The sequence below is a fragment of the Archocentrus centrarchus genome, chromosome 17, assembly GCF_007364275.1.
Source record: "Archocentrus centrarchus isolate MPI-CPG fArcCen1 chromosome 17, fArcCen1, whole genome shotgun sequence".
Lineage (NCBI taxonomy): Eukaryota > Metazoa > Chordata > Actinopteri > Cichliformes > Cichlidae > Archocentrus > Archocentrus centrarchus.
The window spans coordinates 17,119,809-17,144,107 of NC_044362.1; the positions used below are offsets into that span (position 1 = coordinate 17,119,809).

Consider the following 24,299-nt stretch of genomic DNA (forward strand, 5'->3'; position numbering starts at 1 on the left):
TAGTGGATTTTGAGTGTTGGGTCCAGTGCAAAGGCCAGTGATAGGATAAACCAAGTCCGCTTATTTATGAGTGGTTTAATTATTTACCCAGACACACTCGAGAGGGGAGCCTTCTACTGACCCTGCTTAAGGTAAACTGAGAAATGCTGCAGTATTTTTCGGGCCTCTTGATTAAGTTTTATGTTTAATTTAATCCTTTGGGATTTGAGCGTGAAGTTGAATGTGTTTAGTTGTTAACATTCATAAAAACACAATTTCAGTGATTTCTGTCAAAATTTAGCAATTTGTCCTACACTCACAGAAGGGACGAAGAATGATGTTAACACAAAGCTACTGGAAAAACAACCTGTGTGAACACAGCTTCCAGTTTGTCCCTGAGAATAAAACATCAGGAATAACTTAAATGTGCTGAAAATGTGAATGGAAAATTGGGGGAAATCATAATCAGTGTTTTGATTACACACCACAACAGCTCTGCTCTTGGCCCATGGGTAATATTTCCTCTCCTCTGGGCACATTTCCCATGAAACCTGGACTTACAAAATCTCAACAGAACAGCTTACAGTACAGATACAACGCATCCAAACCCTAGAATAACAACACAGCATTTTGGTGTTTTTGCTTGCTTTATTCTTGGTTTAGCTTTATTTCAAAATAGCTGTCCATTAGGTATCTGTTGCATGAAAGATAGACACCATTTTACCACAAAATCAGTTGAGGTCCAGCCGGGGAGGAAGCAGTGAACAATAAACTGTCTCTAACAATTCTGATAATAATAACTTTAAATATTCAAAAGGAAATTTCTATCCTACTTCCTGCATCTTATTTCTGATATCCAGCAGTGTTAAAAAAAAAAAAAAAAAAAAAAAAGGCTACAGGTTGCTTTTGTATTTGGAAACAAGAAAATATATGGTGTAATAACCATATGATCATTTATGTTCTCTATCTTATCAAGAGAACGACCCCACATGATAACATATGTCACTGGTAAAGCACATTAGATAATAAACCTGAGCTGTTTGTTGGAGTGTGTGTGTGTGTGTGTGTGTGTGTGTGTGTGTGTATTCACATATGTGGGTGGGTAGGTGGGTGTGTGGCTGTGTGTTTGTTTTCACTGCCCGACTTCTTCCTCTGAGAGAGCAGATTGGCTCTCTGAGAGGCGACTCCTCTTTACAAACTGAGCACTGTGGTTACAAAATGAACAAACCTACAAACTCACCTTAACCGGTTCTAAGCTGCCAAGTGCAGGACCTCACTTTTTCACACAGTTTAAGAGTCAAGTGCTGTCAATTTAGACCAGAAATGAGTCACCAAAACCAATTGCGGTCATTCCAGACTGTAGTAAATGTACTTTAAGTCTTTGCAGGACAGTCTTGGTCAGACATATCTTGAACATAAATTACACTGCACAATATTGAACAACTTGTGTGTCTGAGATGTTTAATAGTTACACACACATTTTTTTTTTTGTACTCCAGTTGTACTTTGTTTTATTGTTGTGAAGCACTTTGTGATTTATGTCTTGAGAGGTGCTTTATAAATAAAATTTTACTTACTTACTTACATTTATTATTCATCCAATAAAATTACTAAGGTTCCCCATGTGTGAAACGTTTTTGAGTTACCCACAATTCTTCCAACCTTAAAGAGTCCTTAAAAATGATGATACGCTACAGTAGTTAAAAAATCTTCACTATCTTCAAATTGAGAGTTCTGTTTGCAGGAAGTACCAAACGTTATAGAATATAATAAATAAATGAATAGAACAGTACACTCTTGTTACTACAAGCATTGCTATTTGATACGTCGTCATGCAAGGTGCCAACCCTTAAGTGTGACGCACAACACTCAGTGGCCAACGGGTCAAAGACCTGTTTGTTTTAAATCTTCACCTAATCGCAAACTCGGGTTCAGTCTCTGTCTCGCAGAGGTGACCTCACCGGGCGCAGGCTTCTCAGGAACAAGGCACAAGCGATGATGCAGCGGGCTTTGTTCACCCGGAGCGCCCTGCTCGCCCAGCAGGCGGCAGCGGCCTTCGACGGTCCGTTGGCCGCGAAGAGCGCGCCAGTGCTGCTGCGTCTGGACCGCTCGATGTCCTCTGTCACTATACCACCTCCGGCATGCATGCTGCGACCACTGGAAGTGCCTCTTCGTTACCTGTTCGGACCGGGACCATCTAACGTTCCTCCACGCATCTTAGCTGCAGGAGCCAGGCCAATAATTGGTCACCTGCACCCAGAAATATATGAGGTAAATGCTTTGTTTGAGTTGAATTATACGGCATATTCACAATTATTTTATCTGGGAAATTGGAAGCGTTTCCTAAAGTACTGAACTGTGGAGGTGCTCGTTAAATTTGTGTCCAGTGGATATTCTTGCTTTCCATTTTTGATTGGAATAAAAGCAAATGAATATTTTCTAACTACTAAAATATGTTTCATCGGAAGAAATTTAACCTTTAAGTTTGTTTTTGTAAACAAATAATTCATGCTACTGTAATAATGTCGCTGTCTGATTTTTTTTTTTTTTTTTCAAATTTATTTTTTATTTTTTGGAAAGACCAAATGCATACTTGGGGCATGATCTAAAAGCTCAAAAGCCTGTGCGTTATTTGGCACAGCTCAGTGAAATAACTGAGCGTCAACAAATTAAACTAAAAAACTATTTCATATTTTCACTGCGTGTCACAGATCATGAATGACATCAAGAAAGGAATCCAGTACGCCTTTCAAACAGAGAACAACATGACCATATCAATGAGCGGCTCCGGGCACGCAGCCATGGAGTGTGCCGTATTCAATACGGTGGAGCCCGGAGAGAGCGTACTCATAGCCATCAACGGGATCTGGGGAGAGCGCGTTGCAGAAATTGCAGAAAGGATGGGTAAGTGTTTACGCACGGGTTTACGCAAGCTTAATAAGTATACTACATTGATACTGATTTACATTACGTCTTTTTAACTATATTACTGTGTTTTAACTATGTATTTGTTAAGTAGCTAACAACGAATATTTTTAATCTGTAGGTGCCAATGTACACAGAATGGTAAAAACGCCTGGAGGATATTTCACCAATACGGAAATTGAACAGGTAGTCAGCCATATCTCTGAAGGAGAAATTATTGCTACAAATAATAAAAAATATCAGCCCTACCGAAGATGAGGCTTTTAACCCTTACATATTGTTCGGATCAAATTTGACCCGTTTTGACATTTGACAGCAGTAAAAATACCCCAAATATCGTTCTTTTAGCCTCAAATATGAGAACTTTCCCTAAAGTGACCAGAACACACAAAAGTCAAAATATTTTAAAAGTGTATAATTTGCACAGGTGCTACAAATGTTTGTCCACTGACACTGTTCTGGATCAAATTTGACCCGTATCTATTCAAATGGATTTTAGATCTATCAGTGTTGGTCAAATATAGGAAAATGGTGCTTTTATGGAATCTTCAAACTGTGATACTGTACGTGCCATGTCTGTGTGCATTTTTTATGGCACAGTGGTGACAGCGTTCAAGGGGGACCTTGACACCGTCACAAGAAATGTTCCCACCACATTTGCCCCAGTTCTCACAGAGGCAGGCACCTGCTGGTCTTTGAAGGCTAATGGGGAATCTCAAAACAGCAGTAGTAAAATAGCACAGGAGTATTTAGTGATATTTGGTGCACCAAAGGAATAAAAGTCCTACAGAGGTCAAATGGTGCCTTGACAGAAGTTATATGTGGTTATACATAGTTAAACATAGTTATATAATAAATCCTAGCAATTCCAGGATGTTCTTACCAGCTCCACTTTCAATAAAATAAATTCAGATCATTATGATTTCATGTCATAGGTGGGAAAGGACATGATATAGTAGATGTTTTTCAGCAAAAACGAAACCCAAAAAAATACTCTCCCAGCCTCTGAAACATTAATTAAGGATTAATCATCCATTTAGTGATGTTAGATAGGCTATGTATATATTCTAAATAGATTTGTAGCTCAAAATGTGGTATATAGACTTATTATTAAGGAATTCTTAGCACAGGCCAAAGCCTAAACCATACCGTGAAGGCACAAAATATGAACAGTATGTAAGGGTTAAGCTGAATAAATCACTGAGATTCATTTACACCATGCATGATTACTTTTGTTTATATCTCTCTCTATAGGCCATAAAAAAACACAAGCCTGTCCTGTTTTTCCTCACACATGGAGAGTCCTCTGCTGGTCTCTGTCACCCGGTAGATGGCATTGGAGACATCTGCAGAAAGTGAGCCTCCTACCATATCAGTCTCAAACAGAACATTACAGAATATAGTATCATATTTCTCACTGCTCGCTGACATATTTCCCACAGACATAACTGCCTCTTCCTGGTCGACACAGTTGCTTCACTTGGTGCAGCACCAATTTTTATGGACAAGCAAAGTAAGGCAGTGATGAAAGATTAACTTCCTCTGCTACCATCAGAAGCGCCTGTGTGGGATTTAACCTGTCTTTTATTGTGTTTCCAGATATTGATATCCTGTACTCTGGTTCTCAGAAGGCTCTGAATGCACCTCCTGGCACAGCACCCATTTCTTTTAATGACAGAGCGTGGTAAGGAGGGACTCATTGGAGTTCCTATGCATGCATACGTTCATATCCTAAATTGTTATAAACATAAAAAAAAAATAAAAAAAACTAAGAGCACAAAAAGTAATTCAAGCAATGCTATCTCCTTTGTGTAGCCACAAGATGTTTAACAGGAAAACAAAACCAGTATCCTACCTCTTTGACATGACACATCTGTCCAACTACTGGGGCTGTGATGGGAAACCGGCAAGGGTGTAAGTCCACTGCAGATAACTGATTACAAGCTGCAGGAAAATTGTATGAATGAGAAAAAAATACATTTTTAAAAATGATTCAGACTACAAAATTTTGATTTGTAACAGTGTCATTGTGTCATTTGTGCTCTGGCTTTTAGATACCACCACACTGGTCCAGTATCAGGATTCTTTGCCCTGAGAGAGAGTCTGGCCATTCTTGCTGAGAAGGTAAAGGGATATTTCACCACTCTTTCAGTCATGTTTATTCTATATCCTTGTATACAACCAATCCCAAATAAGGCATACTGTTTAAAATGCAAATAAAAACAAAGTGCAATGATTAGAAGATCTCATAAACACATATTTTATTCACAATAGAACATAGAAAACATATCAAATGTTTAAACTGAGAAAATGTACCTTTTTAAGAAAAAAAAAAGGCAGGCCAGTTCAGCACCTGGACTCTTCTACTATGAAGCCATGCTGTTATAATAGCTGCACTATGTGGTTTAGCATTACCTTGCTGAAATACACAAGAACTTCCCTGATAAAGATATTATGTGGATGGGAGCATATGCTGCTATAAAACCTGTATTAACCATTCAGTACTGATGGTGCCTTTCCAGATGTGCAAGCTACCAATTCAGCAACCACTAATGCACCTCCATACCATCAGAGATGCCTTATTTTGAACTGAGCTCTGATAATAAGCCGGATGGTCCCTTTCCTCTTTAGTCTAGAGGATGCAGCATCCATGTTTTCCAAAAGGAATTTCAAATTTAAATTTTTCTGACTACAGATCAGTTTACCACTGTGCCTCAGTCCAATTTAAACGAGCTTCGGTCCAGAGAAGACACCAGTGATTCTGTGTCATGTTTAGATAAGGCTTCTTCTTTGCATGATAGAACTTTAACCTGCATTGGTGGATGGCACGGTGAACTGTGTTCACAGATACTGTTTCTGGAAGTGTTTCTGAGCCCATGCAGTGCTTTCTACAACATGCAGCGCTGCCTGAGGACCAGAAGGTCAAAGGCATCCAATAATGATTTTCAGCCTTGTCGCTGGCATACAAAGATTTCTCCAGAATCTCTGAATTATTTGCGGATATTATGAACTGTAGATGAAGAGATGCTCAAAGTCTTCACAATTTTATGTTGAGGAACATTATTCCAAAATTGTTACACAAATTGTAGATGCAGTTTTTCGCAGATTGATGAACCTCTGCCCAGCTTTACTTCTGAGAAACCGCCTCTCTAAGACAATTGTTTTATATCCAGTCACGTTACTGACCTGTTGCCAGTTATCATAATTAGTTGCAAAATGTTCCTGCAACTGTTTCTGTTTAGTACCACTTACTTATCGGCCTTTTGTTGCCCCCGTCCCAATTTTGTTGAGACATGTTGCTGCCATCAAATTCAAAATGACTTTATTATTTTCTTAAAATGGTGCATTTTCTCATTGTGAACATTTGTTATGTTTTTTATGTTCTATAGTGAATAAAATATGGGTTTTTAAGTCTCTGGAGCTTGAAAAAGGCAACTGGACTTCTTTTTCCTCCAGGGGACTACGACCACAGGGGTTTAAATACCTGGGTCTCTCCACCATTTGGCTGAGAACTGAAGAAGCCTTTCGGATGAGAGGTGAAACGTCTTCAAGAAATTAAAAAAAAAAAAAAAGTCCAGTCGCCTTTTTCAAGCTCCAGAGACTACTATGACCTGGATGACTGAGAATCTACACAGACATGGGTTTTTAAGATTTGCAAATTATTGCATTCTGTTTGTAATTACACGTTAGAGAGCGTACCAACTGTTTTGGAAGTGCGGCTGTAAGTTGTATTTTGAAATTATCTGATTGAAAAATATATAATAATTCTTTCATTATATCATCACCTTATTCACATAATTAGCATTTTGGAGCAGGGATGATGAGACTTTTCATACATATTTGGCATAATATGATGGACTGTGACACCTTCCAGCCATATGTCTGTGTTAATTAATGAAGTAAATTATGTGAAGAAAACATGCATGCTTCCCTTTGCATGTTATGTGAACTTAACTCTTAGACTTTAATGAAAATGGTTAAAAAGGTGTGTGTGTGGGGGGGAGGGGGGGGGGGGGTAATATTGCGCTATATGTTCGCCAGTTTTCAGGAGGACACTAAAACAATCAATTCCCTACCCCTTTTTATGTAATTATTTCTAAACTAATTAATCTTTGTCTCCCTCTAGGGGCTGGAGGAGTCCTGGAAGAAACACAAGGAGGTTTCAGCCCATCTGTACAGAGGACTTGAAGATCTGGGCCTCAAGCTCTTCATCCCTGAAAGGGTGAGGCAGAAATACAACAAAATATAGTATTCTGTGCCATAAAAATATACGCACAGAAAGTACTACAATATTGCTTTTTTGTTTTTTTTAACTTGTGTCCTGCAGGATTTGAGGCTTCCCTCTGTCACCACCATCGCCATCCCCAAAGGTTACGACTGGAGGGAGATGCTGACCTACATCATGAAACACCACCAAATGGAGATGACAGGAGGACTGGGTCCTTCCATTGGCGTGGTGAGTTCAATTTAAACCCTTTACAATCCATACTGGTAGCGAATTTAGACAGAACCCTGATTTTCAGTCGTGGGTAATCTTTTCAACTTCCTGTTCTGTAGTCCTTTTCTCTTAAATAAACATATATATTTATATAATATTTATCTTGCCTTGAGCTGAACTAATCCAAAAAAAAACAACAAACAAACAAAGATATAATGTGACCATTTCCAGATACTGTTCAGCAGGTTTACTTACAACAGTTTTTACCAAGTGCAAACTCATCACTTTGGTGTCTGAGCAGCTTGTGCCATCCTGCTGAATTGCTGCAGAGAGTATGCTCATATACTGTACTCTCTTTCATTTAATTAGGTGATGAGGATTGGATTGATGGGATACAACTGCGAGAAGACTAATGCTGACATGGCACTGCACGCCCTGGCGGATGCTCTCAAGAACTGCAAAAAGAGCAGTGCTTAAGAGCCTATATTCCCAGACCACTGACCTTGCAATAATTCATTTTAAAAAGAACATTTAGTGTGTCCATATGCAGGACAGTTGGAACTGTGCATACTTTTTGGGAATGCTTTTTTGATTACAGAGATTTTAGAAAAACACAGGCTTTTCTTGTATAAGTAGGCTAAAGATGAACTAAAGAAGCAGATATTGTTGGGGCCACTGTGAGTGCACTGTAAATGTCAATAAAGTGAGCTTTATTTTATCAAACACTTCTTCTGCCTCATTGTGTGGAAAGAAAGAAATAAAGTGCCGACAGACTGTACAAAAGACTGTGTATAAAATATTTATATAGACCTGCTGGGAGTGCTAAATCTTGACGATCCACATGGTATGCGCTGGAGAGAAGAGGAATGAAAGTCAGTACAAGCAAGACAGAATACATGTGTGTGAATGACAGGGACACAGGTGCAACAATGAAGGTGCAAGGAGTAGAGGCAGCACAAGAAGTAGAGTTTAAATACCTGGGGGTCAGCCATCCAGAACAACAGACAATGCACAAGAGAGGTGAAGTGCAGGCAGGGTGGCATGAATAAAGAAGAGTGTCAGGGGTAATTTGTGACAGAAGGATAGCAGCGAGAATGAAAGGGAAGGTTTACAAGATGGTAGTGAGACCTGCTATGATGTATAACTTGGAGATGCTGGCACTGACAAAAAGACAGGAGGCAGAGTTGAAGATGTCAAGATTTTTAGTGGGAGAGTCCAGAATGGACAGGATTGCAAATGAGTACACAACAGCAACAGTTCAGGTCAAGCAGTTTTGATCCAAAGATATGGAGGCAAGGCTGAGAAGGTTTGAACATGTGCAAAGAAGGCATAGTGGATATGCTGGATGTTGAAGGATGTTGAAGATGGAGTGGCCTAACAGGAGAAAAAAAGAGGAAGACCTCAGAGAAGATTCATGGATGTAGTGAAGGAGGACGTGCAGAGGGTTGGTGTGACAGAGGAGGATGGTAGGGATAGGGTGAGATGAAGGCAGATGATCCGCTGTGGCAGAAAGGGAGAAGCCGAAAGACGAATGTGGGCGCGCTTGTCTGTGCGTACTACATTTCCCAGGATTCCCTGCGGTGACATAAAACTACGTCACTCTGCGTCAACACTGCGGTGTGTCTATATTGATAAAGTGACGTTCCTGTAGTACTGGCTAAGTTTTTGTTCATAAACTGACTGTCGCTTCCTTAATTAATGGCTTGTCCTGTCAGTAACACGGGTAGGTTATTTTTTATTGTAAGTTGATAAAACAAATCTGACAGTTGAATATTGTAGTAGCTTAATCCTCATTAGCTTCAATAAGCCCAAGCTAACTGCTAGTTCTGTTGTATTTTGATGTTACTTATAAATGCGCTAGACGGTATTGACTAGAATATTTCTGTTTTTGTGCCACAAATTCTCTTGCGCCTAACTCAAGCCCACTGCCGGCTCTTTTTAAAACTTGGTAACAGTAAACAAACTACCACCGGAAGCAGCGAGCTGCTCCTCTGATGAGTCCTCACTTTCAGTTTTCGTATCAGCAGCGTTTTGTTGTAAGGTCTCGATTTTCGTGTTAGGTGGGATTTAAAACGCTGACCTTCGTGCTCAGAGACATTACCGCCACCTACTGCCACCTACAAACTCCAAAAGCGTCCCTTTAGCTCCCCTCTCCACCTCTAATCTAAAGCTGACAAACATCCCCTGCTTTTCCACATCCTAAACCTGTTATTTCGGTAATTGTACTCTTCCCCTGTGAGGATCTTGGACTATACCATGCCTCTTTATACCATTTCTTTTCGCATACTTAGCAGCAGCAAACTGTACTGTGGGGGGTTTTGATTGTTTGATTTTGCAGATCATTTTACTTCTGAGACTATATTATAAACTGAACATTTATAGTATATATAAGATAATTCATATTTAAAATGGGCTACAATCTCCTTCGAAGTGATTAATGGTGGGGATTATGTTGTAACAACACACTTAAGAGTTTATGTACAGTACCAGGCAAAGGTTTGGACACACTTACCCATTCATTTCAATGGAAAGACCTGGTGTGAAACGAAAGGCTTTTGATTTGGTGCTGTGGTGCTTGAAAGTATTGTCAGTTTAAAAACAGGTTTTTTCCACCAGGAAAAATGTGTTAAAATAATTAACAGCACTGTGCATGCTGCCTCACTGCCACACTCTCATGGTTTATTGGCACATTTCAACAGAATATTCATGTTTCTCTATAATAATTACTGCTCAGCCAGTTTTAGGAGCCAAAGTCATGTTGCTCCAACAGGAATCCTCCACTTGTGTTGTGAGTGGAAACTACCACTAGTTCCACCAGAGTGTAAATACCTTAAGGCATCAGAAGATGGTGGCAAACCTTCATTCTCAAAGCTGAAATAAAGAGCAGAATCACAGTGAAAAACATGGCTGAACCGCAGAAACAAAGAAACCATGTTTATTGTAAAAGCAGCTTTGAAGCAATGCCAGACGCTTGTTGAGTCTCTGTTATAGAGGTCCACGCAGAGTTCCACTATAGGGTAGTAAACATCACCCTTTGCAAATTGGTATATTTGTGCTCCAGTCATTTGCCCTAGGATCATCTTTTTATTATTACAATTTAAAAAGCTGATACATTCTGGCCTAGAGAGACCAAACAAGGGTTAGTCTTAATAAAATAATTAATAGAAGGCCCTTCTGAGGGGAAATCTCCATAACTGATTTGAGTCATGTCACATTTATGCAGTGGCTGCAGTAATTTCACTCATAGGATGTCTTGGGTTTTTGACCCAGCCATGTTTGTGGGCATTTTGTTTGGAGACAGCTGTGTGTGTGTGTCATGTACATCCTGTTAGGCATCTCCTAAAACTGATTAACAATGATTTGTGGAAATTCTGACATTATCAGTCTCAGTAAATCTAAATTTGTTTAATGCTTTGTTCCACTGTACTGAATGTTATGACAAATTTAGTTTATCTTTTGTTTGTTTGGGAACAGTTCTCATTGCTCATTTCTGTAAACGTGACACGTTTTCCTCTAGTTTAGTCTCAAACTTCTTTTCTTGGCTACAAATTCTCCACATTTGTTTAAACTGGCCAAAAGGCACTTTTTTTTTATGCCATTTTGGATAGGAGCTACTGGCATGTAGTGTTGTGTTTCCCTCTTCTGGTTCCCTAAAAATAGATGTACGAAAGTTTGAACATTCCTATTGTGGGTTTTTTTCCTGGCTCCAAATGGGCCGTGGGTCTGCACATAGATGAGTCTGGGTTACCTTACTTAACAGAAGTGTGTGCATTTTCATTTTGTTTCTGGCTATCTGATAAATCTTTTTGTAATGAGAATGTGGTCAAAGTATCTGCTTTGACCACATGAGGAAGTTGACTGACTAAAGAAGCTTTTTATGCTAAATCAAATCAGTTTTTATGTTGAGAATAAAGGCATTTTTCTTGTAATTGAAGAGGTTTTTGTTTTTAGGTTTACCCATTCAAGGCGCAAATCAAACAGACGCTGTGATTCCAGGATGTGTGCCTGCTCTTATTGTTTTTAAAAAGATATTTGTTGGTTTTAATGTCACCTGTCTCAAAAAATTATTCTGTTACATGATTCTAAATGTTTTCTGCTTTTTTCAGTAATGTTGCAATAATTTATGTGTTTTGTGCTTTGTTTTAAACTTTTTTTTAAACCATCAGTGGAGCTGAACCCCGCCCTCCTCCCTCTGGACTGGCTTCTGGGTACCTGGGAGTGTGATGAACCGGGAGAGGGCTGCTTCCCCACTATAAAACCTTTCCGCTACACAGAGACACTGCACTTCAGTCATGTAGGACAACCAGTCATCAACTTCATGTAGGTTATCACTAAAGAAGTAACACTACAAGTAGCAATATATATATATATTTATAGATTGGAATATTAGATCAATATAATACTAGGGTAGATCATTGAGTCTTCTGCACATCAGAATATCTAATGAGTGAAGTGTGTGTGTGTGTGTGTGGTGTGCGCATCTGTGTGTTTGATAAGTTCACATGCTGGAAAATTTATTTTATAGAAGAGAAAAGATCAATTCAGCACAATTTATGCAACAGATAAAAAAAAACATTTTCTATAGGCCCACCACCTGCAGGAGGCATCGTAGGGTTCGGGTGCAATGTGTGTCAGGCGGTGGCCCCGGATATTGAGACTGGTTATTGGGACATGGAATGTGAGGATGGTGAGGAAGGAGCCTGGGCTAGTGCGTGATATAGTCAGGCTCTCTTCCAGTCTGGAGTTGGCCTCAGTGAGAAGTGGCAAGCTGGGGTGGGCAGAGGCCTCAGTCCACAAAATCTTCAACTCCCACCACTGGCAGAATTTTGACAGGGCTGTGAGCTGTGAGCACAACCCCCCCATCTGTGGACGTCGGGCCCTCATACCATCCTCATGGAGTCGGTTTCTAACCGTTTGTGCAGACACATGCACATTTATGGCCTGCTGGAGGTCATTTTGCAGGGCTCTGGCAGTGCTCCTCCTGTTCCTCCTTGCACAAAGGCAGAGGTAGCGGTCCTGCTGCTGGGTTGTTGCCCTCCTACGGCCTCCTCCACGTCTCCTGGTGTACTGGCCTGTCTCCTGGTAGCGCCTCCAGCCTCTGGGCACTACACTGACAGACACAGCAAACCTTCTTGCCACAGTTCGCATTGATGTGCCATCCTGGATAAGCTGCACTACCTGAGCCACTTGTGTGGGTTGTAGAGTCCGTCTCATGCTACCACGAGTGTGAAAGCACCACCAACATTCAAAAGTGACCAAAACATCGGCCAGAAAGCATAGGTACTGAGAAGTGGTCTGTGGTCCCCACCTGCAGAACCACTCCTTTATTGAGTGTGTCTTGCTAATTGCCAATAATTTCCACCTGTTGTCTATTCCATTTGCACAACAGCATGTGAAACTGATCGTCAGTCAGTGTTGCTTCCTAAGTGGACAGTTTGATTTCACAGAAGTTTGATTTACTTGGAGTTATATTGTGTTGTTTAAGTGTTCCCTTTATTTTTTTTGAGCAGTGTATAAAGCTGTGCTCCTGGATGGATGGAAATTAAAAAAAAAAAAAAATGTCCCACCTTTGAAAATAATACATTTGCTGACAGTTTGAGTGCTAAACTCATGTGTAATTCACTTACATTTGAACTGGAACAAAATTGTTCCTGTGATTTGGAAAAGCTTGTCAGCAGGCAGCACTTGATCTCTCACTGATGTTGTTTTACAGGTTCAATGCATTTCATGCAGAGTCTAAGAAGCCGCTGCACAGAGAGTGTGGTTTCATTCGAATGCAGCCAGGCACTAACAGAGTGGCCTTCATCATTGCACAGAACTCAGGTAAAATTCACACCACTATATTCACCATTGTTTTGTTTTTTTTAAATACAATATCTGGCCCCCCAAAAAAGTCACCACCTGGATTTAACTAAGTAAACAGGTAAGATCCTCCCAATGGGTAATTACTGCAATGATTAATATATTTCAGTTGGTAAAGGGTTATTTAACCCTAATTCAGTGAGTATTTTCTCATTTTTTAAATAACCATGTCTTGTGATTCGGAAGGGTTGCAAAAAAAATATCTAGGGAGATTACTAAAACTACTAAAATTGGGTTAAAAGGTGTCCATCACATTATTAAAAATTAAGGATAGTCATGAACCGTTATCTTCAAGGAAGGAATATAACTGGGGGAAAAATTCACTTATATGTTTAATGTCAAATCATAAAAAAAATAAAAATAAATCAACAATAGAACTCTCCCCTATGTTTAATAGTAAAAGTAAGAGCATTTCCACACATACAATGCAAAGAGAATTCAAGGGATTGGGACTATAGCTGTGTAGCCTTAAGAAAACCACTTATCAGTGAAGATAATCGGAAAAAAAGGCTTCAGTTTGCTAGGGAGCATAAAGATTGGACTCTGGAACAATGGAAAATGAGCTCAGATTTACCCTGAACCAGAGTGATGGGTCCATCATGGTAAGATGAGGTGGATGAAGTCATGCACCCCATCATGCTCGGTACCTACCGTACAAGCCTGTAGTAGTTGCTTCAGTTTGTCGTGTCTTGTTTCAGCCACACAATGGGCCCAAAAAAAAATGAGGTCTGATGACTACCATCAGTGGATTTTTTTTTTCTTTCCAGATGGTATGGGTATCTTCCAAGATGACAGTGCCAGGGTTCATTGGTGTCAAATAGTGAAAGAGAGGTTCAGGGAGCATGAGATATCATTTTCACACATTGACCACCGCAGAGTCCAGAACTTAACCCCACTGAGAATATTTGGGATGTGCTGAAGAAGGCTTTATGCAACCCCCTGACACTGTCAGCATCAATACAAGATCCAGATGAAAAATTAATAAAACTCTGGATGGAAATAAGCTTATAAAAATGACATTGCATAAGCTTATAAAAATGATACCACAGTGAATCTTTTCCGTCTTCAAAGCTAAAGTATTAGTCACTTTTTTATCCTGCTGCCCAAATTAAAGCGGGACGATATTGTCGTCATACCGTCCGTCCAGGCGCCTGTCCGTGAGCTTTTACCTTTCCAGTCTATAGATTCCAAAACCAGAATGAGTTGAGCCGTGAAATTGGACATATGTGGTCTTTACTCTTCAAAGATGTGCAACACAATATTCATATTCCTGGATATTTAGTACCCTTTGGCAAACGTCAAGTGTTTATAATTAGCGCAAGCCTACACACACGAGAGGTCCCACTTTCAACAGCAAACAATTCATTCAGGTCATAGTTTTTCCTTTTCTCTGTCAGCAGGCATTGAAAAGAATCGAGAGATGCCTCGGGGAAGATAAAATAAAGGGAAAAAAGTCTTAACAATAATCTGAAACCAACAACTGAAGAAGTGTGTGTGGAAATGTTTTGAAGCGCAGTGCACTACACTAGAGGGAAGTGTCGATTACAAGTCCTATAATACAGAATAGAACAGGTGCTCCAAATAAATTCATAAAAAAAAAAAAAAACAACAGTCAGACATGGATTTAGCAAATTTGCACACTGATTGACTTTAGTGACCTCTGATTGACGTAACGGGTGTCATTACTGCTGATGTGAGTTATTAGTGAGCCAATTCTACGTTTAACCTTAGCCAGCAGCGTCAGATTTCCTTCTGTGTCGGTGGTGTACCAGGGACTTTCGTCTAGGGCTTTGCTTCCTCACCATTACCCTGCCCGCTCAGAGAGAAGAGATTAATTAATCTGATTTATCCTCCTTTGCACATACACTACACACGTTTTGAGTTTTTGTGTCATCTTGTGCAGGTCTGGTGGAGATTGAGGAGGGAGAGCTGGCAGGGGAGCAGCTAAGCCTGCAGTCCCAGCAACTAGCCCGAATCTCTTTTGCAAAGCAGCCTCACGTAAAGCAGGTAAAGCTGATCATGAGTCTGCAAGATGCACTAACTGAGCTACAGTAATAAAAGGGTTAAATGTATGATAAAAAACTTTCCCCTCAAACTTCATGTGATCGATAAAATGACTCCCTCTGCCTTCTCCTGCTCGCCTCGCTTGCGCTTTTCCTTCTTCTAGATTTGCCGAGTGTTTCAGCTCCGGCCTGATGGGAAGCTGGAGCAGACAGTTTCTATGGCAACAGACAACCAGCCACTGATGCAGCATTTGCACATCACATACCGTCGATCGTCTTGACCCAGCAAGCAGGCAGGCTTCTCATGCACTGAAATAAGTTGATCTGGAAACACTTGATCAAATATTCCAGCAGTTTAAGGGAAACATGTACAAATCAAAACACAGAGGTATACTTCTATAATGTGGTAAAGAAGCTGTGGCATCAATAACCTGTCAAACTGAAATAACCTGAGCAAATTTAATCTTAACCAGTGGTTAAACCTCACATTATAGACAATATTATCAGGGCATCCATGGCGCATTTCCATTAAGTTCTTATACTTAATGGCTGAGTAAGCATGCCTGGGTAATGTTGACATTTAATCTTAGTGATATTTAATTAATGGAAGTACCTCGTGTCTATATGTAATTGTCATTGTATTATAAGATTTAAGCTAAAGCAGCTGCTGTCATGGAGGTATTGCACTATCCTTTGAATGTGGGTTGCAGGAATATGTTCCTTTACTGAGTGGCATTATATTTGTGTAATGTAGAAAATATGACCATTTAAGGTCACCTATTTTCATTTGTTGCTTACAGACATCCAGGTTTGGTACAGGTCTGTGAGGGGGCGGCTTCACTGTTCATGTGCTGGATTAATTAAAATGAACGATTCCCTTTGTCTTTGCTTGAGTCTTTTAATGTGTTTAAGCCTCGTGTTCTGTCCTGATGGATGACACAGAAATGATTTTTTTTTTCCCCCTGTTTACACACTACAGCGCACAAAAGCATCAGCGTCAAGAACGCGAGAAGACACTGTCAGCCAGTGAGAAGATATTTATTGGCTGACACACGATAACAGTTACGACCATGGTTTTTTAAAATGGAAAAAGAAATGATGTAAATTCAGAGCTGTGATTGTGGAGCGCATCTTGTGACAGTTTAATGCTCTGAAGATGCACTTATACAACATGTTTGAATTTACTAGGACATATTTTAGTTGTCTGCCTCGGGTATCTTAAGTTGCTTCTTTAACCAAATGTTACTTTTTTTTTTTTTTTTTTTTAAACACCCCCCCCCCCTCCTGAGAGTAAGTGATGAGCAGTTACTTTTACCTCCTAACTCCTCAAAGCAAGCCTAAGGGTGCTCCTGTAATAATACAAGTATCACAAAAGTGTGAATTTTCAAGTTTATTATAGGTTTCATAAAAACTTTTAGACATACACCTTTACAAGCTCACACTTAAAGTGACACCCATCACACACAATCATCAAAGAGTCACTGTAGCGGCGTCCTCATACTGCAGTGCTTTAAAATGCAAATCATTAAATAAAAAAATAAAATCATAAATAGATTATTTACAAATTTAAAAGGAAATCAGCATCCACAAAAATATGCACATTCAGTATATACCATTCCTCGAGTTCTTTGGCCAAAAATAAGCGCAATGAGATCCAACGTTTCTCTCAGTCGGGGTGTTTCGTGAGTCAGTCTGGATCACATTTGGGAAAAGACTTTGTGCTTTGGTGAAATACAATAGAATAAACTCATGAAGTGTAAACAGTTGAAACCACCTGATATCACTCTGAGGTATGAGCTCACTTTTCAGACTCAAACCTCACAACAGGACCCAGCCAGCTGAGCATCAGTTTCACGTGTGTATATTCTGAGAGAAACACCACATCAAACCATCTGAGTGTTTATCTCAGGAGAATGAACAGCCTCACATTACAGCACTGGAGAAGCCTTGATTACTACACCGGTTACAGCAGTGAGAAAATACATAGCGGTGGAGTGATGTGCTCTTAAAGAACATGGTGACTACTCTTTGGATGAAGGGTAACCACTTTACAGGCTCAGCCAACACTGAGAGAACACAAATATCTGTTGATGGTCATTCAGCAGCAGACTGAAATCTGCCAGCAGGCTCAATCCCCATCAACCACAGCGACCCTCTTCACTCCAGCTTTGTTTTTTTTTTTAATCCCACATTTGACACCCCCCTGCTGTTCATTTAAGGCTCCTTCATGATGTAGACATATAGCGTGGTCAGGAAGTATTTGAGAGACTCAAAGGTGGATGACAGCCAGTTTTCTTCAGGAGCAAGATCCTTCTTCACCACACATTTTGTGATCTCTGCCTTTAAAAAAAAAAACAAAAGATATAAAAAATACAAACAAACCAAAAAAAAAAAAAAAAACTAGATTCAGTTAAACTTCTCGTATACATTTTAAAAGGGATATTTTATGCTTCCCCTCACTTTCAGGGGCTTTTTGATAAAATAGGCTGTCTCAGCCCACCACATTGAAGTAGAAATTTGCCAAATTCTGTCTGTGTGGCATCTGTAACGCACAGAGATGCCCAAGGTAAAATAAAATTGAGTGTGAATATCATTTAAATCAAGCATAAGCATACTCCACTTTACAGCAGAGACTTTTCATCAGATCAACCAACAGGAAGCCAGAGTAAGCAAATAAGAGCCTCTGCCTCCAACTCCCAGCTAACTGAGCTTCATCCACAAGCAGCACATCATGTCAAATGTCACCTTTTTAAAGGTGCAATCATGTTTTCCCAAAATGTTTTTGCATAAACATGCAAAAGCAATGGATACAGTCATATGAATCAGAAAGTACACCCTTTTCCAATTCTAACATTTTATATATCAGCACATTAAAAAAAAAAGGTCTGTTCCTTAGATGGCAGTTTGCTGTCAAAACTATTGCCAATCTTCCCAGGAGTGGACAGCTCACTCCCAGTAAATTCAACCCCAAGATCAGACTGTGCAATGCTCAGAAAAACTGCAAAAAACCCAAAAGATTGACCTCAGACTCTCCAGGCCTCAGCTAGCATGTTTAGTGTTAAAGTTTATGACAATTTAAAAAATACTGAATAAGCATGGCTTGTGTGGAAGGGTTGCCAGGAGAAAGCCTCTTCTCCCTAAAAAGAACATGGCAGCTCAGCTTCGGCTTACAAAGTAGCATCTGAAGAAACCACAAGACTTCTGGAACAATGTCCTTTAGGCAGACGAGACTATAGTGGAGGTGAAATCCAAACACAGCATATCAGCACAAACACCTCAGACCAACTGTCAGCATAGTGGTGGAGGGATGATGATTTGGGCTCCTTGTCAAACATGAACACCTCTGTATACCAAAGTGTTCTAAAGTCAAATGTGAGGCCATCGGTCTGACATCTAAAGCCTGGCTAAAAACTAGGTCATGCAACAGGCACAGCAGCAAATCTACAACAGAATGTCTGAGAAAGAACACAGTCAGTGTGTCACAATGACCCAGTCAAATGCTGTGGCAGAACTTTTAAGAGAGCTGTGCATAAATGACTGCCAGCAAATCTCAATGAACTGAAGCACCATTGTAGAGAAGAGTGGCCCAAAGTTCCTCCACAACAATGTGAGAGGCTGAAAAAGTCATACTGCAAACAATTATGTCAAGTTATTCCTGCTAAAAGTGGTTCTACAAGCTACTGAATGGTTTAGTCTTTATTAACTAAATAATGACAGCAGAATATGAAATGTGTTGTTCATCTGAGATTCAAATCATTTTTTAACCTAGTCAGGCCAGACTGGGTGTTTTTTTTATTATTATGTCCTGATATGTAAAACAGAACTGAAAGCGTGCGTACTTCTTGTTTTGACTGTAGGTATTTGTAATATTTAATCTTCAGAGGTTCCCTAAAATTAAAGTGAAAACAGAGTTTGCATCATGGCCTTAATTACTGAAGATCGTCATTAGATAGAGAAGCAGACACTTACCCACCCTCCCCGTCTCTTCAGCCAGGGAACCAGGAATTTGCGGACAAACTGTCCCAGACTGTCCACTAAGATGTGTACTGTGGCTGGATGGCCTTGTCTGACACAGTCCACTGCCAGGGCTCCAGCTACTGCATACATGGACACCACCTTACCCCATGTTATGCCTACGGGGGGAAGAAAAAAAAAAAAAAAAAACGGAGACGCCAGTGAATTATGTTTAAGTATTTTATATCTGTACTGATGCCTATCTTTATGCTTACAAAGTTCAAGCTGATCTTGATTTTGTTTATCTGCCATTTTTACCCCTCTATAAACATTCCCTCCCACACAAAGCGACGCCCATCTCTGTGCTTCATTTTATTCTGGAACGGGATAAAATGAAGCACACAAGGCAATTGGTGCACCTTGTAAATACTAAAGTCAACAAACTGGCGTTAATGTTGCTGATAAGACCACACCAGGCTGTAAATTAAACAGGTTTCAACTGCGCTGCCACTGACGCAGTTTCAGATATGAGAAGGTCAACGGGTTCAAAAATGACTTTGTATGCAGGAGAGGCAACAAACCTGGAAATGTATCTGACCCTTTTCTACCTTAACTGGTCACTTCACGAGCTGTTACCCTCAAAACAGTCCAGTCTGATAAATGAGGGCATCTGGCCACTTCCAGGTAAAGTTTCCACAGTGAAGAGGGATTGTTATAATGAACGTCAGTGAGGCAGTGCAGGGCTTAATGGCATGGGCCTCCTTTAGCCCAGCTTGCATCATCCTGGTTGCTCCTTAAAGCTGAGCCACAGCCTCAGATTGTGGCTATTAAGGGATAGAGCTCTGGGTGAGCTTAAATGAGATAACTGTCTATGGAAGCTGTCAGAGCACGTCATGTCTCCCTCCCTACTGAGAAGCAGGCCAAGAATAGAGACAAGATTGCTGGGGATAAAGCTGGAGGAGAGGAGGGCGGAAAGAGAAAGAACAGAAGTGGGAGGCAGGTGAAGACGGATGAAGGAGAGATGAGCTGTGTTGATTTTGCTGAAAGAGATCACAGAACAGATGGCTGCTTCCAAAGGAATATATGTGGATATGATCCACAGATGCCATGGAAATGTCATCCCCTACTATGTGGAGGGATAGAAAGGAATTATACTTCCCAGGAATGTAATGACTAATTCAAAGCTTAAAAGGGCGGTTTTAAAACAAAAACAAGACATGCATGCTTTTCTATTTATATTCAAGTTTCAACCTATCCCAGAGGGCTGGGGCCGCCCGGGTTCACCAGTTTGTTATTCTTTAGGAGGAATCCCACGCCGTTTCTAAAAATTACACCCTCGTGACGTCCAAAAGAGCAGAGATTCATCCAGAACACAAGCATGAAAATCACATTAAGCAAGTCTGTTTTTGATCTTTCCTGGCATGGCGCCACATTTTAACCAGACTCTCTCATCTACCCCTGAGGTTCCTACAAAGGACATGAAGTCACTCGTTATTTGGATCATTCTAAATGTCATTTCCTTCTTTGGACAGTTTGCAAAACACATCTGTTGTCAAGACAACTTTAAAAAAAAAAAAAAAAAAAGACAGGCCCAAAGATCAAGTTCAACCAAATACAGACTTATCAAGAATTTAACCAACAGCCATTTCGAGACGATTTGCAACGTTATTCTTACAAAATTCACACAACTCCCTCCAAGCCAGGAATAACAGGAAGAACCACTCAGGCTGTTTATCCAAAGGTAATAACTGTGAATCTAGAGAGAAATTCCAGATTAAAGCCAGAGCCAGCTCTTGCTGCCATATCCCGCCTCTCTTTGAACCATAAGAACAGCTAAACATACAGTTTAGCTCAGAGGGACAGCTCAGGTTGAGCAGTTAGGAGACAAAGTTAGAGAGGCAAGGCTGACATGGTTTGGGCACGTGCACGGTGGATATGCTGGACAAAGGGTGTTGAAGTTGAAGCTGCAAGGCAGGAGGAAAAGGGGAAGACCTGATGGAGGACATGCAATGGCAATTTTATTTATACTTCACATTTCACTATATTCAAACTCAATGTGCTTAACACAGAAAAGGGTTGATGTGACAGAGGAGGGTGTTAGGGACAGGGTGAGATGGAGGCAGACGATCTGCTGCTGAGACCCCAACTGACTGAAGTGCCAAAGTAAAAAAAAAAAAAAAAAAAAAAACAGCATGATATCAGTATACCCCAATACTGACCTTGTTAAGTTACATAAGCACAAATTCAAACAGGATACATTTACCAGAGGAAGTGGATGATGTTTATCTGTTTCCAGCTCATTAACTTTGGGCTAGTAAAGATGACTCAAAGTGTACACCCTGGACAGGTCACCAATCTGTCGCAGGACTACACTGTATTAATTCAATATAAAAAGTTTTTAAAAATTCAGATTAATGTTGCATTCTGATAGCAAGACAAGAGATGTTCAGCATCCACAACCCAAATCTGTGCTCAGTTTAGGAAACTAATGTCTAAACTTAGAAAATTTGATGCAGGACTAATTATGTGTTTCAGATGGCGTCTCACTCCACCTACATCTGATTCACACCCACTCACACTGAGCCAAATGGGCCTGATGGAAGCTGCAGAGGTTCACCTGTTAGATCACAGTAAGTGCCTCCATAAGCAGTCAGAAGTGAAGGTCACTTCCTGTGCTGAGAAATCTCTTTTTTAAATTTCTAGTGTGATGCATAATCATCATCATCATCATTCTCAGATTCATAGCAGCCTTGTACCTGCTGAGAAAATCTCTGTTGCTACGCCGATGAAGGCATCCGAAACCATGTTCTCCATGGCAACTGAAATGTTGAGCTGCCGCGCCACGTTCCTGTACAAAGTAGGCTGTATACACTCCAGCTCATCGCCTAGGTAACGGGGAGAGAGAAGAAGAAAAAAAAAAAAAAAAGCAGAAAAGTCTGTGAGGAGGAGAATCTGAGCGAAGGAGACAAAAACAGGCCAAAGTGTAGCACATCACTCATTTGAACCTGCTTGAATTTCTAATTTAAACATATCTGCTGGCGGAAGTTCACTCAGATACCAGAGCGCTGAGAAAAGACATGAAACTGTGGGGATAGATGTGAAGAGGAGGCTGGACCGCTGCTGCCTGGTTTTGGTTCAAGCTGTTCTCGCACATGCAGATATAATCCTCGACTCATCGTTTGGTCTGAGCTCATCAGAGCTTCAAATGTTCGGTACAGGCTGTGCAGACACATGTGGAGCTCAAGCCTAAAGAGTTGCTCACACTGCTTTTGTATATTGCAAATGTAGCTACAGTCTACTGTAGACACACGGGACCATAAAGTATGTAAAGGAGAAGCAAAATTTAGGTGATCAGCAAATTTAGTTTCTTATACTGTAAAATTTTCTGCTCCCTTTAACACTCTGACAGCAAGCTGAGAAGCTTTTGATTTTGACTTTTAAAAAAAAAAAAAAAAAAAAAAAAAGATTTGATTCACTAAGGATTTAGGAAACACAGATGGACAACTTTTATGGACCAAAACTTACAGCATTTTCTGGGGTGTCCCTAAAATTTCCTAAAAAGCCAAGACATGACTTATTTATTTGATCCCATTTCTTGATATGGATCAGGATTCTGTTAAAGATCCAAACTTTTCTTAACAGGTCAAACTTCATTTTCAAGACTAAGACAGCAATAGAAGCCACAGCTCGTCAGCCAGGTTCAGAGGTCAACAATAAGATATTTATGGGAGCTACTTTGCAGAGACTGCTGTTCTTACCAAGACAGAGAAGCACCATAGACACTTCAGCCAGCGCTGCATTCGAGGGAGAAAAATTGAGCTCAGTTTTGGACCATCCCAACCCGTTCTGGGTGAGTCTGGACAAGATGTAGTCTCTGCACAGTGCCTTGGACTGGGACACCAGCTCCTTTTCAGTCAGCGATCGGTCAAACACGTCCAAGACCTCTGAAGCAAACACTGATGACTTGCGCAGGACTTCCATGTCCTCCTTCAGTCGGGGGGAGGTGATCTATATGTCAGAGAGCCTCTGACCTCTTTGGATCAGCTCAGTTCAGTGGTGAAGATAATATGCCAGCTATGAGGAACAGATCAGAAGAGACAGCTAATTAGTTAGTTCAAAATGAATTAGAGGAAGCAGGTAATTAATAATTCCTGCGGTTACTACAAGCGGGTTTTTTTTTTTTTTTTTTTGATTCACAAGAAAGGTGGGTGGGTGGGTGTATAAAGACATTCAGAGTCTAAAACAGACCAGAAACTTACATAAGAATATGATGGAGGCGTTATTGTTGTGAGTCACATGGTGGGATAGTCAAGTTTATTGCTACACTTCTTGGATTATGCAACAACAAGCGCCGATACCACAAGATGACTGTCAAAGTATTTTGTTGCCAGGGCTGTAACAGCCCAGCCTCGATTTGAGATAAACACATATAACCCCATCAAGCTTTTCACTACAGCCACAAGCAACCGGAATTAACAAGCAATTTAAAATGCATTTACAGCTTTAGCATCCGAGAAAAGGCCACGCTTACCATCAGCATGTCCACATCGTGTGATGCCCCTGCGCGTGATGTCACCAATGCGACTTATCCGATAATGAACCACTGATTTATTAATTAGGACACTTTTCCGAGCAGCTCTCTGAGGTGTTTCTTGGCCAAATAAAGCTCGTAGAACAAAGAAACTCCTCCACACTTCAAAAAACTGCTTCAGACAATTAAGCAAACAACACGCGAAGTTCAGGTCTCATTTCCAAGCAGCGCATGGCGGGTCCACTTGTGTCTCCGAGACTCACCGACCGAGCCGAGGGAGGTGGTTGGAGGACGCCTACCTGTTGTTCCACCTTGCCATTGGAGCGCGGTGGGTGTGCTCGTTTTAGAGCCAGGAGAAGCCCGGATAAGGAATTTTTAACAGCCGCCGCCTCCCTCCCACGACAAGAAACTCCTCACCCCGGCGGACAGAGGGAGACAAATCAACTGCAACAACTTTCATTCACAAATGTGGGGCGATTAACCGGCTGTAATAGAATAGAAAGTTCGCTCGCGTTGTTTCTGGTATTTCGCCTTTAAAATTTGTCATAACAGGTTTCCGACACACTGATGCAAGTCACATACTGTACTGTGGGATTTAAGCACAGGT

At 40.6% G+C, this 24,299-nt stretch overlaps 3 protein-coding genes across 4 annotated transcripts; 2 read left to right on the top strand and 1 right to left on the bottom strand.

Moving 5' to 3' along the window:
* Nucleotides 1-1,899: 1,899 nt before the first annotated feature.
* agxtb (alanine--glyoxylate and serine--pyruvate aminotransferase b) lies at nt 1,900-8,065 on the top strand. Its single transcript, XM_030752189.1, has 11 exons — nt 1,900-2,250; nt 2,691-2,883; nt 3,026-3,090; nt 4,159-4,259; nt 4,347-4,417; nt 4,504-4,588; nt 4,720-4,818; nt 4,959-5,028; nt 7,031-7,126; nt 7,232-7,360; nt 7,712-8,065. The coding sequence occupies exons 1-11, from the start codon at nt 1,975-1,977 to the stop codon at nt 7,817-7,819; spliced, it is 1,293 nt and encodes a 430-aa protein (XP_030608049.1). The 5' UTR covers nt 1,900-1,974; the 3' UTR covers nt 7,820-8,065.
* An 861-nt stretch (nt 8,066-8,926) lies between these two features.
* Nucleotides 8,927-16,091, top strand: thap4 (THAP domain containing 4). Its single transcript, XM_030752166.1, has 5 exons — nt 8,927-9,065; nt 11,509-11,662; nt 13,056-13,165; nt 15,108-15,211; nt 15,372-16,091. Exons 1-5 carry the CDS (start codon nt 9,041-9,043, stop codon nt 15,486-15,488), a joined length of 510 nt encoding a protein of 169 aa, XP_030608026.1. The 5' UTR covers nt 8,927-9,040; the 3' UTR covers nt 15,489-16,091.
* A 493-nt stretch (nt 16,092-16,584) lies between these two features.
* bokb (BCL2 family apoptosis regulator BOK b) lies at nt 16,585-24,064 on the bottom strand. Of its 2 annotated transcripts, none has more exons than XM_030752311.1 (5): nt 23,693-24,064; nt 22,920-23,235; nt 21,918-22,046; nt 19,177-19,340; nt 16,585-17,543 (listed from the first exon to the last, which is right to left on the bottom strand). In XM_030752311.1, exons 2-5 carry the CDS (start codon nt 23,140-23,142, stop codon nt 17,523-17,525), a joined length of 537 nt encoding a protein of 178 aa, XP_030608171.1. In that variant the 5' UTR covers nt 23,143-23,235; nt 23,693-24,064; the 3' UTR covers nt 16,585-17,522. The 2 variants fall into 2 exon arrangements, with proteins under 2 accessions (XP_030608171.1, XP_030608170.1); XM_030752310.1 differs by having other exon boundaries at nt 16,585-17,547; nt 23,693-24,055.
* Nucleotides 24,065-24,299: the final 235 nt, after the last annotated feature.